This window comes from Daphnia magna, linkage group LG6, assembly GCF_020631705.1.
Source record: "Daphnia magna isolate NIES linkage group LG6, ASM2063170v1.1, whole genome shotgun sequence".
Classification (NCBI taxonomy): Eukaryota; Metazoa; Arthropoda; class Branchiopoda; order Diplostraca; family Daphniidae; genus Daphnia; species Daphnia magna.
The window spans coordinates 5,178,514-5,192,696 of record NC_059187.1 but is presented as its reverse complement, the minus strand read 5'-3'; the positions used below and the strand labels follow the sequence as shown (position 1 = coordinate 5,192,696).

The following is a 14,183-nucleotide window of genomic DNA, read 5'->3' as shown; positions in this document are numbered from 1 at the left end:
TCTCAGAACGAACAACAAAGAAGGTTTAGCTATCGCTGTTGACGGATGACTGGCAACTGCCCCCTTCTCTCTCTCTCTCTCTCTTCCGAGTCGCCTTATTTGGTTTATATAGTTGAGGTGTCCGGGATGCAATTCTGGGATTGAATCTGAATTGCACGATCGTAAACGCAGCCAGGCTGTGCTTTGGGTACCCCCAAAGTCCGTGACAGGTTGTAACTGTTGGATTAGTTACAGGCTGAGGACAGGGGTTACCGTGACTCATCACTTGCGTGAACACTATTGTTCAGCGCAAAGTGTGGAGACAAAGACATGACACACCTGAGACGTCTGCGTCGTACATAACCTCGTCGTCGTCGGGGTTGTCCGCGCAATACAGGATGTCCTCTTCGTCATCTGGGCAGGCCGCCACTTATCGGAATTCCTCCATGTCAGACGAGTAGTCTGCGCAGTAGAGGATGTCTTCTTCGTCCGGGTCGGAGATCCAGGCCGCTGGTCCACCTTTCTGGTTTTCCCGATCATCCGTGGATGGGAGGAGGGAGGGTTGGAGCCTAGGGATGGAGTCCGGTAAGGATTAGGGAGGCTTGGTATCGAAGGGTTGGTGGGGTGTAATGAGGTTCATGGTATACTCGACACGATTTTGGGTGGGTTTATTCTAAAGGACACTAACATAAAATCTACGACATTGCATGATACATGGGAAAATTAAGGTGGGCAATCAACGCGTGGGGTTTTAATACTAGGGACGCGAGAGGAGGGCTGCTGCTTCTCTGTGTTGGGCCAGGCCACGAGGACATGAAGTGGGTGGGATGAGGTATGGTTGTTGGTTTAACCCTAGCCGCCCTGTGGGACCGGCGGGGGTTGGGGGCGGGGTATATTGACAATGGTTACAGGAGCAGTTGGGGCCAAGTTGGTGGTTGCTTGGGGTTCCAACTCGATGTCTCGATGAGCAGACTGAGGTGGCGTTAACCAACTGCACGGGTTAAAGTACCGACAAGAAAGGATGTAAAGACCCAGGAGGGAAACGAGTCTGCAGAATCGGAAAGCAATGGATACTCCTACTCCCGACATGATGCCGAAGTTTCGAAGCCGGTATCCGATCCTTGCCATGAAGGAGACGTCTTGTGCTTCTCCGGGGTGGACGAGGACTGTGTTGACGTGTCGTTCGCCCGATATTTCTGTGACATAGCCCATCTGTATGTACGCCAGGATGTCGGCCATGATGGTTGAAGCACTTAGGGAATGCGACGTTATTGTTGGGTGCAACTGCAGTATCATGCCCAAAAAGTTATGGACCTCCAGGGGCATAGTGTCGATGAAACGGCGGCCTTGTATCTCTAGGTTGGGGTTGATTGGCATTCAGGTGTTGTTCTTGAAGGTGTGGACTTTGCCGTTGAAGTTGACGATGTTTGCGTGCCAGTAGCAGTCGGAGTACTTCGTGAGCTCCCAACCTTCCACGTTGATGGTCTGGTTGCCCCACCGAGGTTGGGCTCCACATGGCGTGAAAACCGTCTCGAAGGTGACGTTGCTGGGAAAACACTGCAACACGGATACGGATGCCCTGACCACCAGTAGCTTGGTGCATAATGGAAGGTCCAGATGCTTAGCGGCTAACCATCCGTTGTACAGCCTGCATCCGTTGTGCAGTCGTTGTAGCGGCATGGTAGGCGGTTTTCCGGCTTTCGCATTGCAGGTTACGAATTTCTCGGGCCAGGTGGTTTGAAATGTCCATTGCGAAGTCTCTGATCTAATAACCCTCCGCCCGTGTCAGTTCGGACAGTGTCATCCTGGTCGCGGCTTCCGCGTTATTGGGCCTCATCTCGACGAGATTGGTTCCCTTGGCGGCTTCCCTAACCGCGATGACGACTCTGTCCATCCCTAGGACCGGTTGGTAGGTAGTAAGGTTTCCTCCTCCGCAGACGGAACTGTTTATCATTGTATATATAAAATCCAGCTGCTTAATTGGGTCTCGAATACGGAAGGTAGTGTCGGTTTTGGTCGAGTACTTGACGCCCATTTCCTTTTCGATAACCCTTAACTCTCACGGCTTCACTTCCTTCCAGGAATCGTCCCAGACGAGGATCACGAGGTTGTGTTTGAAAGAGCCGTTTATTGCTCCAGGGATGTCGCCAAGTGGAGAGCTGATGGTACAGTTCGGGCCTTCGCTCTGTAAGGTCACTTCTTCGAGGCGACAGTTTGTCATCTTTTCTCTAAGGGCGCTCCATGGCCGTAGGCCAGTGCGGCGCTCGGGGAGGGGTGCTACGAGGGGGACTGGTGGGGTTACTGGCTCTAAAGCCGTTAAAGGGAGTCGTTCCGGGGTGAAAGAGAGGTCTATGTTTGGTCCTTTGTGGAGGTTTGAAGTTATTGCTCCTTCTGGTAAGGGGGATGGACCGGCGTCGAGATCTATCAGATCCTGTTCTTCCTGCAAAGCGTACTCTTCATCCGTGGGGGGTGGTACTTCTAGTTCGTTGGTGAGCTCCGGTGGTATGGGTCGATCGCGGCTCCCTCTGAAATCTACGCAAAGTTCTTCCTTCCAGATCAAAGATTCATACAGGGGTTTGATCCTGTTTACGTGCACCAACTGGGTCTGTTTTCCCACGCATTCTTGAATTTCCACGGTGTGGTTGTTGTTGATTTTTGTGACACGGTAGCGTCTCATAAAACGGGGAATTAATTTCTTGCTTGTGCCTGCTATTGGCGTTCTTACGTCGATTAGCCCCTTGTCACCGATGTTGAATGCTTGCTCACGAGCCCGCTTGTCGTACTGAGTCCTTTGCTGTTCCCTGGCTTGGGTCAAGTTTGCTTTAACCAATACGAAGGCCTCGTGAAGACGTTGTATAAGCTGGCTTTTATAGTCGGATGGGATGATGATGTTTGCTGGCTTTTGTAAAAATTGGTCAATGGGCACTACTGGATCGCGGCCATGATTTGGAAAGTAGGGGGTTTCTAGGGTGGAGGAGTGTACAGAGTTCCTGTAGGCGAAAGCAACTGGGCCTAGCACTTCTTCCCATTTAGAGAAACCCTGTTCCATGTATTTCCGTAGCATTTCTACTACGGTTTTGTTGAATCTTTCGGTTAAGCCATTAGTCTGTGGATGGTACGCAGTGGTCCTCAACTGTTTAATTTGTAGTGTCTTACAAAGTGAGGCAGCTCGGATGTAAAGTTCGAACCACGGTCAGTGACAATGATCCTTGGGGGACAATGATTCAAAATACGATGTTACAAAATGACTATCTGCTAGCGCCTTGCTCGTTGAAAGGGCGGTCTGGTCTGCTAGAGGGGACACTTCTACCCATTTCGTGAAGTAATCAGTAATTACTAGGATGTGATTGTTCCCTTGCAGGGATTGTGGTTGAATTGGCCCTAAGAAGTCTAGCCCTAGGACCTTGAAGGGTCCAGAGGTGAGATCTAGGGGATTTAAGAAGGCCCGAAGATTCGATCGTCGTTGGAGGGCGCAAGGTTTACAAGCGAGGCAGTACTCCTTCACGTCGGAGAGCTATGTTGGCCAGTAGTATTTGTCTTTAATCCGGAGGCATGTCCGCTGGTATGCCAGATGGCCGGATAGGGGGGAGTCGTGATACTCGTTCAATAGCTGTTTTCTTAGGCTGAAAGGAACCACCACTTGTTGTTGCACGAACCGTCGTATCTTCTTTGAGATGGGCTCTTGTGTACGACACAGAAGGCCACCAGCAATGCAATACAGCTCGATTTCTTTCGCCCAAATCTGGTCTGTATTCTCTTCACTAAGGGTTCCGTGTTCTAAGTAATTTGTTATGTCCATCAGTCCTGCCGTCCGATCAATTGTTTGAGTTTGATTGCGATCAAACTCAAAAGACGATGAGTTGATCTTGCGATCAAACTCAAAAAATTGAGTTTGATCACGATTAAAATTTTTGCTATCAAACTCAAAATCATTTTTCTCACAATTTACGCCATCTAGCGGTCAATCTAACAATCCCACCTATATCTCGTCCGACCAACTCGGGAAGTAGATTGTACAATTAAAAAAGAAATTTCACTGGTAGGCTAGTGTAGTACACACTATCATATAAGATAATTAATATATAAAAACATACTATTTCTCCAAAATACATGTTTTCATCAAGAATTTATTGACAAAAGCGAAAATGAAAACAAAAAATTTATTCTTAAAGCTTCCGTTTTATTTTATTTTGTTATTGAAACATAAAATGAAACAAGAAACATAACGGAAATGAATTTCCCACGTCGTCTGAGTTTACCACTTATTTGACATGTTGTTATTGACCTTTAGGAATAATAACATTTCGAAATGATTCTCAGTTAACTGAAGTCTTTTGGATGTAAAAATTAGTCCACCTTGACTGAAAAGTCTCTCCACTGCAGCTGATGATGGTAGTGTGACGTTGTATTGTCTAAAGAGCAAAAATAATTACATGTAATTTTTCATATTATTATATCAATACAAAAAAATGAGATATTCATTGATGATACTTACTTATACATTTTCATGATCGTCGGAAAATTCTTCAGGTCTTCAAAAGTTTTAGACAACTGCAAATAAGACTCTACTTCATCTATTTCTAGAGTCTCAGCATTTCTTTTTGTTATTGAGGAAACAAAATTCTTTGCATGTTTCCGTTTTTTCTCAGAACTGGGATCTGAAAGTGATGAAGATGTTCCGTCACTAGAATCATCAGAGCCGTAAAAACTAAAAAAACATAATTAATATAAATGATTTTGTTCAACAGATAAGTTCAAACATACGATTGAGAATCATCGTTGAGTCCCTGGAAACGGATGAACTCTCCTTTAAGTAAAGTTTTAGCACGACGTATTTCATCTTCATTTTCCAGCCACGAGAGTTTAAAATGTGGATTAGTGATTGTGGCCAACCGTAATTCGTTGTCCGCAAACATTGACTGGAATCTAAAAGTATAAGAAATTTGTTGTTGATACAAAACAAATACTGATAAACTTTTTTCTACATGATTACGTACCTGAAGTGGATAGCATCAAGAAGCCCGGTAATCAATGGTTGACAATGTGTTATTGTCGGGTCATCTTGAAGCTTCTGAAGTTTTCCTTTTTATTCACTAATCGTTGGAAGTAGAAAACCCAATCTGATTTTCTTTTCTCCTTGTAACACATTCAATGCGTCAGCAATGTGTTTCATGATCCTTGAATACTCTTTTAAAAGTTGTTCCTCAATTGGAGTCAAATGAGTAATCTTGAGTTCTTCAAATAGTTTTCTCAGTGCTCTATTCTTCTTCTTTAACAGCCGGACTATGCAATTTATCGCATAGTACTCCGAGTTCCATCTCATGTCATTTTTCAAAATCAGTAGTGGGTCAAGATATTGCTTAATAATATCAGCGTTCAAAGAGCTGGAAGTTTGTTTATTCCACAGAAATTGAAGTTTCTCTAGGGTTGATTTGCGCAAATGTTGAAAGCCCGGATCTTGAATCTTCAAAACATCAGCGTTTGCAATCAGGCTTAACAAATGGCATGCACATCTCCGATGTTGGGAAAGAGTTGGATCATGATTGTTGGAGCAATTATGTTCCGTAATTCGAGCGTTAATTATTTCACCAATTACGAAATAAGCCATTTCTTCTTCTTCTTCTTCTTTTTCTTCTTGATGATCCTCGTAATTAGGCACAGTAGACGCCTCACCACTCTCGCGAAATGCCTTAAGAAAATTCGAACCACTATCCGTTGTGGATCCTCGCAATTTTTCTACGACATCATATTCCTTATGGAGAGCTTCTATTAAAATTGTCGGTACATCATATTTATGTCGTCCTTTGATGCGGCGAATAGCAAGACAAGCACTTTTTCGCTTTAGTGAGTCAGAATCAAACCCATGTATGGTTTCACCCAGATAAGATCTTTGTCTACATGTCCTGGCATCAATCGTAGTTGCTGCATCTGTACATTTTCCTAAGGCATCGATTAGCTGTTGTCTTCGTTCCTCATATTCTTTCTCTAATTTGTTGGAAAGTCCTTCCATGTAAAATTAAGGTGGGTGCCACACTAGACACTAGTTTCTTAAAACCCGGCTTTTCAACAATGCTAATGGGCAAGGCATCGACGATTATAAAATCTTGTAAATATAAGAAATATATAAAAATTTGAAATAATGAAAAGAAGACCAACCATAATAGCTGATGTAGGAGATTTATGTTGCTTACCAAGACCCAGTTGTCAAGATCTTCTTGAGTTATTATTTCATTTCTTTTTGTTGAAATAAAGCTGGATCGAGAAGATGTCAATTTATCTTCAGCTGTTAATTTCTTTTTTGTATCGTCCTACAATTTCTCATGTCCTAGTTCATCCTTGGGATCATAACTCTGTGATAAAGTGAATAAATTAAAGTGTGTGGTATGAATTGTGACTCAAAGTAGACTGTAGTACCAAGTAATGTCTTTTTGCATTGTGCCTAGAAGTATTGGAAATTACTAGTAGTTTATCAGATTGATCCTTTTTTTTAGCACAGCCAGGAAAGAGACACTTATACTGACTTGAATTTTTCCCAACTGGATCACCAACATATTCGAAAAACTCTTTTGGAAGAACTAGCTGCTTTGTAGGAGTAGAACTTCTACTATATAATGAATAAAGAAATTGTCAATTAAACAAAATGTATGTAATGTAACATAAAAATGTTTTACCTTGCATTTTGTTGTGATTTTTTAGGATCGTGGTTCTCCTCATCAGACGGCTCATACATTTCAATTAAGTTCTGGTGAATTACTGTAATGACACACAGAATCTTGTATTGTAATGCCTCACAGTGAGAGAGCGTATAGATGGTATGAAAAAGAGATCATTGGTGTGCAATAATCTGTTGTGGTTCCTAAATAAATAAGATTTTAGACTAGTTAGAAAGATATAAAACTGGCAATGAAATTTACCCACGTAACGCATATACACACACAGAGTTTCTGATCACAGAGAATGAAAATTCAAGCCAAAAAATTTCTTGTTTCTATGAAACCCTAAACGAGAATCGACGTGATGTATATCGAAAATTGTCACGCTTTAAGAAAGCACACGAGAGAAATCAGACGTCAGAGACAAAATTGAATACAGAATTCAAATTTTATCAGAATATGGCGTGCATAACAACAAAATTGATTCCAGAATTGAGTTTGAGTTGCGATCAAAAATTTTGAGTTTGATCGCGATTGAGCTCATTTTAAAAGAGTTGAACGATCTATTACTTTTTGAGTTTGAGTTTGATTTCGATCACGGCAAGTCTGATGTCCATACATAACGAATCTTTTTTCGGTTCGCGGAGTATGGCGTCATCTTCTTTGGGGGCTGTTTGAACTGAATTAACCGGAATTCGGGATAAAAAATCTGCATTCTCATTGACTCGATCCGGCCGGAACTTTATCGAGTATTTGAGGTTGGCCAACATAATTGACCATCTTCCTAATCTACCCGTCTCGTATTTGAACGTCGACAACCACTGCAACGGGCGGTGGTCACTGATGATAACGAATGGCTCGTCCTGTAGGTAATGGCGGAAACGCTTTATACCGAAAATCCCGGTCGCGGCTTCCTTCTCGATGGTAGAGTACTTGGTTTCTGCTTTATTCAGGTGTCTACTGGCGTAGGCGATTGGTTGGTCTTTTCCGTCGTGTAATTGGGACAAAACGCACCTAGTCCGTAATCGCTGGCAACAGTGTGAATTAGAAATTCCTTAGTGAAATCCGGGTAAGCAAGAACATGGTCGGTCATCAAGCATTTCCCAAGGAATTCGAAGGATTTTTCTTCAGCGGGCCCCCATTTTATCCTGTCCTGCAGTTTACCTTTCGCTTGATGTATGAAGGGGTGGGCGACTGTGGAGAACCCCTTGATAAACCGTCGGTAGAATGACGCTAACCCCAAAAAGGACTGCATCTCTTTAACGGTAAGTGGTTTTCTGTAATTTACGAGGGATTCGATTTTGGCGGTGTCTGGTGCTACGCCATCTGCTGAGATGACGTGGCCGAGGTACTGGACAGATGTCTCTAAAAATCTACATTTTGATAGTTTCACCTTGATGTTTGCCTCTTCAAGTAAATAAAAGATTTTCCGCAGTTTTGATATGTGTTCTAAGGGTGTCTTAGAGAAGATGATAATGTCATCTAGGTAAACCAAGCAAGTCTTTCCTATCTCTTTCCTAAAGACCAAATTCATCAATCGTTGGAAGGTTCCTGGGGCGTTAGTCAGATCGAAGACGAGCCGATTCCATTCGTACAAATTGTTTTCAACGATGAACGCCGTCTTTTCTTTTGACTGTTCGTCCATTTCTATTTGCCAGTACCCTGATGCCAGATCTAGAGTGGAAAAGCATTTTTGGCCTTGTAACAGGTCAAGCACGTCGTCAATGCGGGGCAAGGGAAAGGAGTCCTTCTTCATGATCGCATTTAGTTTTCTGTAGTCAATGCACAGGCGTTCGTCTCCTGTTTTCTTCTTTACTAACACTATTGGGGCCGCCCAAGGGGAGAGGGAGGGTCGTATAATATCGTTTGCTAGTAGTTCGTCGATGATTTTCTTTGCAACCTCCCGTAGACGGGGGGATGCTCTGTATGGCCTTTGGCGGATAAGCCCTTGCCACTGAGTGTCGATAACGTGTTTGACCAGGCCCGTGTTCCCCAGATCGCGTGTTTGAAACGCGAAGATACTTTGGTTTTCTAGGAGCAATTTGCGCAATTCCCCTTTTATGGTTTCCGCAACATCTGGGAGGGAGGCTTCAAAAATGGCGGGGTTGATGGTGGTAGGCTTGGTGGAACAAGATGCTATGAGGGTAGGTGGCTTGAAAACCACATGACCTAAGATGGTGTAGCGAGGAAGGGAGATAGTGTGGTTTGTTTCGTTGACTATCACAAGTGGGGTCATGACTATCGATCAGGGGTCCAGTCGAAGACCAGCGGATAACCGTGGGTTTTTGTATAGAAAACAGGCAGTGTCAAGAGATAGCTTGACGTCATTATTCTCGCTCTCCACCACGAATGCGGATGATAGAGGTATTTTCGTTTTAACAGCCACCATCATTGTTGGTTTGTCATCGTTTTGGAGTTGATCAGACTCCCTCACTCGATAGACTCGCCTCTCACGACCGTCGATCATAAACATATGTTCATAAAGAGCGTCTAAACCTATTACGAATTCTTTCATAATTTCTGGAACGACGATCGCAAAAGATTGTCACTGAACCAAAGGCTTGCATTGCCTGTTCCTGTTGTGCCCTCCTAATTTTGTTGTCTATGACTACACTTGTTACGTATGAGGGACAGCTGGTACTTGAGATCCCTCGGTGTGGGGTGGAGGGCAGCTGTGTGTTTAGCCAGTGAGGGGTTTTGCTGCCCACTGGATGGCGGGTTGACTGGTGTCGAAGCTATGAAACCTGGGTGGGCAATGCTCTGGGAGGGTTGTCCAGATGAGGCAAGCGGATTGGTGGGGGGTCTGTTATAGCCCCACTGTGGTACGGGTAATGAGGTGACACCCTGTAGTGTTGAAGTCGGGTATGGGTTGGTGGTTCCTTGTAGGATGTCTGTGGTTGCCGTGGGTTGGTTCTGCTCTTCTTGGGCAAGGGTTCTCGCGGTACTGACCGCTGCCTTCGTGTCGACGCCAGCTTCTAGAAGGCGGGTCAACTTTTTTTCGTACGTTTCAAAGAACGTACTCGGCTGTACTGGAGACGGTTTGCTTGCACCCGCCCCATACACGGGGAGCACTGGTGTAAAGGACACCTTCCTGTTTGACGGTGTCTTCACCGACGTAGGGCACGGAGGGTCGGACACGGGTGTTGGATGTGGGGTGTGGTGGCAGGACATTGTTGGCAAGGCGATAGGCGAGCTAGTCGAAGTCGGAGGTGTGAATTTATCTGTCTCTTGGCGGGGAGTGGGCTTCCCAAGGGTTTCCTCGATTGTATCGGGAACCGAGGTCGTCACTGGGATGAACTCGGTTGGATCAGGTAAGTTCGGGTCGGGTCTGGCCAAGTCTGGGGTGGGTACGTCGATAAGCCGCTCCTCGGTGCTCTGTACTGTGTCGGTTCTCAGCGGTGGGGTTGGGGCGTCGATGGATGGGGCGGAATCGCTGCTGTCGTACGAACGAGGTAGAACTGTCGTGTACCCCGTCCGTAGGTTTCAAAATTCGAAAAGTCTGGCTGGAGTATCGAGGGAGGGGTAAAGCGCTAGAAGGAAAAAAAACGAGACCCTGTTGTGCTCGTCACTTAGGTGGTTGCTTCCAGATGATGCTGGAGCTCGAAAATAAGCTCGTCTTCCGGAATATCGTGGATGCAAGAGTGCCAATATTGGCTGTGGAAGGAGGTCCTTTTCCGGTTACTAGGTGTGAGGAAGGGGTCTGCTTCGTGTAGGAGAGTGCTTGCTTGGCGTAACAGCTCTCTTCTTTCCTCCTCTGTGTCACTGTCTTTAAATAAGTACTGTGCGTGGTTCCGGAGTACGTTCTTTTGCTTTGCTAATTGTGTTCTCCTTCGGTCTGTGTTGTTGGGGATATCGAAATTTACTAGGGGGGCTGTTGGTTGGGGGTATGGGTTTTTTGGTCGGGCGCCTAGGTGTGCCCACTCGTCTTCGTTTGCGTGTTCCCGTATTTCCTGTTGCGTGAAATATCCTAATCCTGACCCTTGGCTACCCTTCGTCGATGTATTTTTGGTTTGCTGCGGCTTGGTTTGGTCCTGGGCCCGTCCTGAATGATGGGAAAGATTGACGGAAGGACCTCCCCCAACGCTTAAGAAGCGGAATCTTCTTTCCCGCGCTGCTCTTGTCCTTAACCATTACTATTTTACACGGATGTTATGCACGCGGCAACGAAGCTAAATGGGTGAGGCAGTCTTTTCTCAAAATTTTGGGTCTTTGGAAGTCTGCGGGATTCGGCGGTAGTCAGCTTGCCTTAGCGTGAATGCCTTGTGGAACAGTAGTAATACAGGTCTTCTGGCTTGAAAATACGTAAAAATCCCTCTTCGTGAATGCCTACTCCCGCGTGAGAAATCACCGTTCCCAACCTTATTTACTTATTAACTAACAATTTGATAACTAACAGCTAGCATACTGATAAAATAATTTTGTGTTTCCATATGCTACCCGATTACCCGACCCGATAATGACAATAACGAGTAATGGAAAAACTCTATTTTATATTGCAAAAATAGTTCTACTTAGCCGGGGGGTAGGAGAATCTACCGATGATACAGTTCACTTTTCCAGACATTTAATACCTAGGGCAAAAAAAAGGTGTCTGAACTGACAATACCAAACCACCCTTATAATGATTTTGCGCCAAAACCGCCCTACCTCTCCTTAAAAAGGTAAACTATTCATATTTTCTACCCACAGATGGCTTTTTCAAAACAAATAGGTGTTCACCTCTCTGTGCAGGATACTGTACACAGTCGTGCATATTACCTTGTAACTGGAAAATGTACCGGCTGCTCAACAATAGTTGGACAACTGGTTTCTTTTGTATTTTTCAACAATTCTGCCAATTCTCTGTCAACAGCACATTTTCTTGCAAATCTTGACACTTTTTTCGTGTTCTAACACACAGCTAGTTAAATACCAGGAGGTTATATAGTAGATCTTTTACTCCGAAAGCGTTTAGTAAGAATGTCAGAGTAGTGATGACGGATTTAAGTGTTCTGGAGACTTGTCATCTTGTGATTGAATTTCCAAGAATGGCTGTATGTAAATTTAATGTTGGAATTCGACTACTGAAAATTTTATATTGAAAGTGTATTAGTTATTTGATGTACAACAATAACACCATTTCGAAATCGATCCGACATTGTTTACACTCAATATACAACACATAACATACATAATAAATACTCCAAAAGCCATTTAAAATAGAAAGCAAAATAACAGAAAACCCTATCACTAAATTTTCTTCGTAGAAATTCAGTAATCGCAAAATAATGGTTAACCGATGTGAAGAATTGTACGATCGGTTAACCGATGTGCCAATTTCTGAACTTGGCCCTGTGCTGTTTTTGTATCGTCCTCTACCAATGAATTGTATGAGCGAAAAGCAATGTTGGCTGAATGTTTTTTATCCGAGGGTAGACTTGTATTTGCGTAGGTTGATTTCTACGGTTGGCACAAGTCAGCACTTAGCTCGTTATTTAATTAATGTATTCATTGGAGAAATTCAGTATTCGCAGAATGTTGGTTAACCGATATGAAGACTTGTATGTCACGGGAAAATTTCTGAACTTGGCCCTGTGCTAAACTAATATTGCAATTTAACTATTACATAATTCCCAGTAATATAGTGTTGGTAGAATGTGGACTATGAATAGTATTTATCTTTTGAATTGACAAGCTTGACCATATGTTGTAATAACCACTTCATTTCAGTTATGTTTAAAGTTCAGAATCTCAGTGTCTGTATAACGTTGGCTTGCCTATAGAGGACTTGGAATACTCGTGATGAATTCTAAAGCTGGTCCCTATTCTAAATCAACATTGGAATTCGTCTGTTAAAATGAAGTGTTGGTTGTACGTTGGTTTAACGTGATGTTTGGAAACATCAAATATTCGATATTGCATAGGCATAAGGTTAGTATCGTAGTATTACATTGGTTAAACCTGAACTTTCCAAACTTCGTCCAGATTGTATACTGACCTGGCGTTTGTAAGACAAAATTCCATTCTTTTTCCAACCATGGCCCACACTCTTATTAGTTATGTCGAACCACCAATACAGACCGACCCAAAAGCAAAATACGATTAACAATAGACAATATAGATTGTTACCCGGGGTAGCGCGAGCGATACGGCAGGTACACGACGGAAGAAACGAATAGGGCACGGTTCGTCGAAACGTCGGGGAAGAACGGGATAAACAGTCAGTCAAATAGAAAGGGAACTCAGTTATAGCGCTCAAAGCGATATCAGACAAAGCAAAAGACAATATCTACGGCGAGATACACAGAGAAATTCACAATTCAGAGCTCAGCAAATCAGTAACTGTACGTCTTGCAGCTTCGAATCGACTCAATTCGTTCGATTTGAGGATTCACCACGAAACCTTGCATTTCGTCAGTGACCCAGATTCTGATGGCACATGGAAGCGTGGCATGTGCAGCCAATCAGAAGATGTTTACTTAATAGATTGATGATGACGTGCGTGCAGCCAATCAACCAGTTGTTTATTTAATCGCGTGATAAGCGTCGAGTGCTTGCGTCAGATGCCGGTGTTCAAATGGGACAACCCAAAGCGTCGATGACTAACAGCTACGATGCGACTTACAATATTTGAAGAAAAGAATATAAAAGGAATAGAGTATAGAAGTTTTAAATCAAAGAATTATAATGGGGAAATAATAAATGTAAAAAGGGAGTAAATATAAGAGAGTAAAATGTGGGCATAATAAGTATTAGTAGGCCTTCGTTACATCGCTCCCGGCGGTGCAAGATTACCTCCCGTAATCAGACTGAATGCGTGGTGGTGCGGTCGTTAAAAGAAAATCCGGTGTCTTCCATGGAACGGCAGCATGCGTTGCCGATGAGTCCAAAAAGTCCAAGACAGCAGCAGATGCGTAAGACTACGAAGACAATAATAAAAAGGAAGTCGATAATTTTCACTAATTCCCAGCCATCAAGATGAATGGTATAATTGTTAAATTTTGGCTTCGGTCCACAAATCGTGATCACAGTCTCAAATGTGGAATTGACAGTTTTACACTGAATCACAACGGTGGTTTCTCCGAAAGCTTGTAACTTTGCGCACCGAGATAATTTTAATAGTGAGGCGGCGAGCCGGCTATTATACTGAGCAGTGATGATTGCTCGTTCGTGTTAAGCTTTACGAACATCGCACTCAATCGCTTGAAAGATTCACGCTAGTTCATTATCACGGTCGGCAGCACGGTCGTGAATGTATTGTTAATTAGCCGATCTGTCTAATTCTGGATCACTAGATGGTGTGGGGGTCTTCACAGCTGTGACGGACGGATTCTTTTCCATGATGGCCGCCAGCTCAACGGTGATTGGTGGAGATTTTTCCATGATGGCCGCCGTTACCAAAATCAATTTTGATTGGCCGATGATTTTAAAGCTTGTTGTTTGGTTTGTGCAGTGTGGTTGTGTTGGAATGCAAGGTTGCTGAAGAGTTAAATGAAAATCTAGTTGACGGTCGTTGTCCAAAAGGCGAAAAGATTTCTCATTTTCCCAATTCCTCATAAGAGTTCCGGTTCC

The 14,183-nt window shown here is 43.7% G+C and overlaps 1 protein-coding gene and 1 pseudogene across 1 annotated transcript; both read right to left on the bottom strand.

Annotated features, from left to right (window-relative positions):
- Positions 1 to 831: 831 nt before the first annotated feature.
- Positions 832 to 2,014, bottom strand: LOC116936043 (annotated as a pseudogene).
- A 2,220-nt stretch (positions 2,015 to 4,234) lies between these two features.
- Positions 4,235 to 6,709, bottom strand: LOC116924452. Its single transcript, XM_045175091.1, has 10 exons — positions 6,651 to 6,709; positions 6,394 to 6,583; positions 6,292 to 6,329; positions 6,167 to 6,231; positions 5,989 to 6,082; positions 5,416 to 5,747; positions 4,977 to 5,061; positions 4,783 to 4,905; positions 4,475 to 4,687; positions 4,235 to 4,391 (listed from the first exon to the last, which is right to left on the bottom strand). The coding sequence occupies exons 1-10, from the start codon at positions 6,707 to 6,709 to the stop codon at positions 4,235 to 4,237; spliced, it is 1,356 nt and encodes a 451-aa protein (XP_045031026.1).
- Between the last annotated feature and the right edge of the window lie 7,474 nt (positions 6,710 to 14,183).

Bases quoted from the DNA above. Each gene is read 5' to 3' on its own strand.
- LOC116924452 (XM_045175091.1), bottom strand. From the start codon at position 6,709: ATGTATGAGCCGTCTGATGAGGAGAACCACGATCCTAAAAAATCACAA. The intron at 6,330-6,393 runs GTACTACAGTCT...ACTTTATCACAG, and splicing joins ATGCAAAAAGACATTACTTG to AGTTATGATCCCAAGGATGA. The intron at 6,232-6,291 runs GTAGGACGATAC...TTCTCGATCCAG, and splicing joins GAACTAGGACATGAGAAATT to CTTTATTTCAACAAAAAGAA.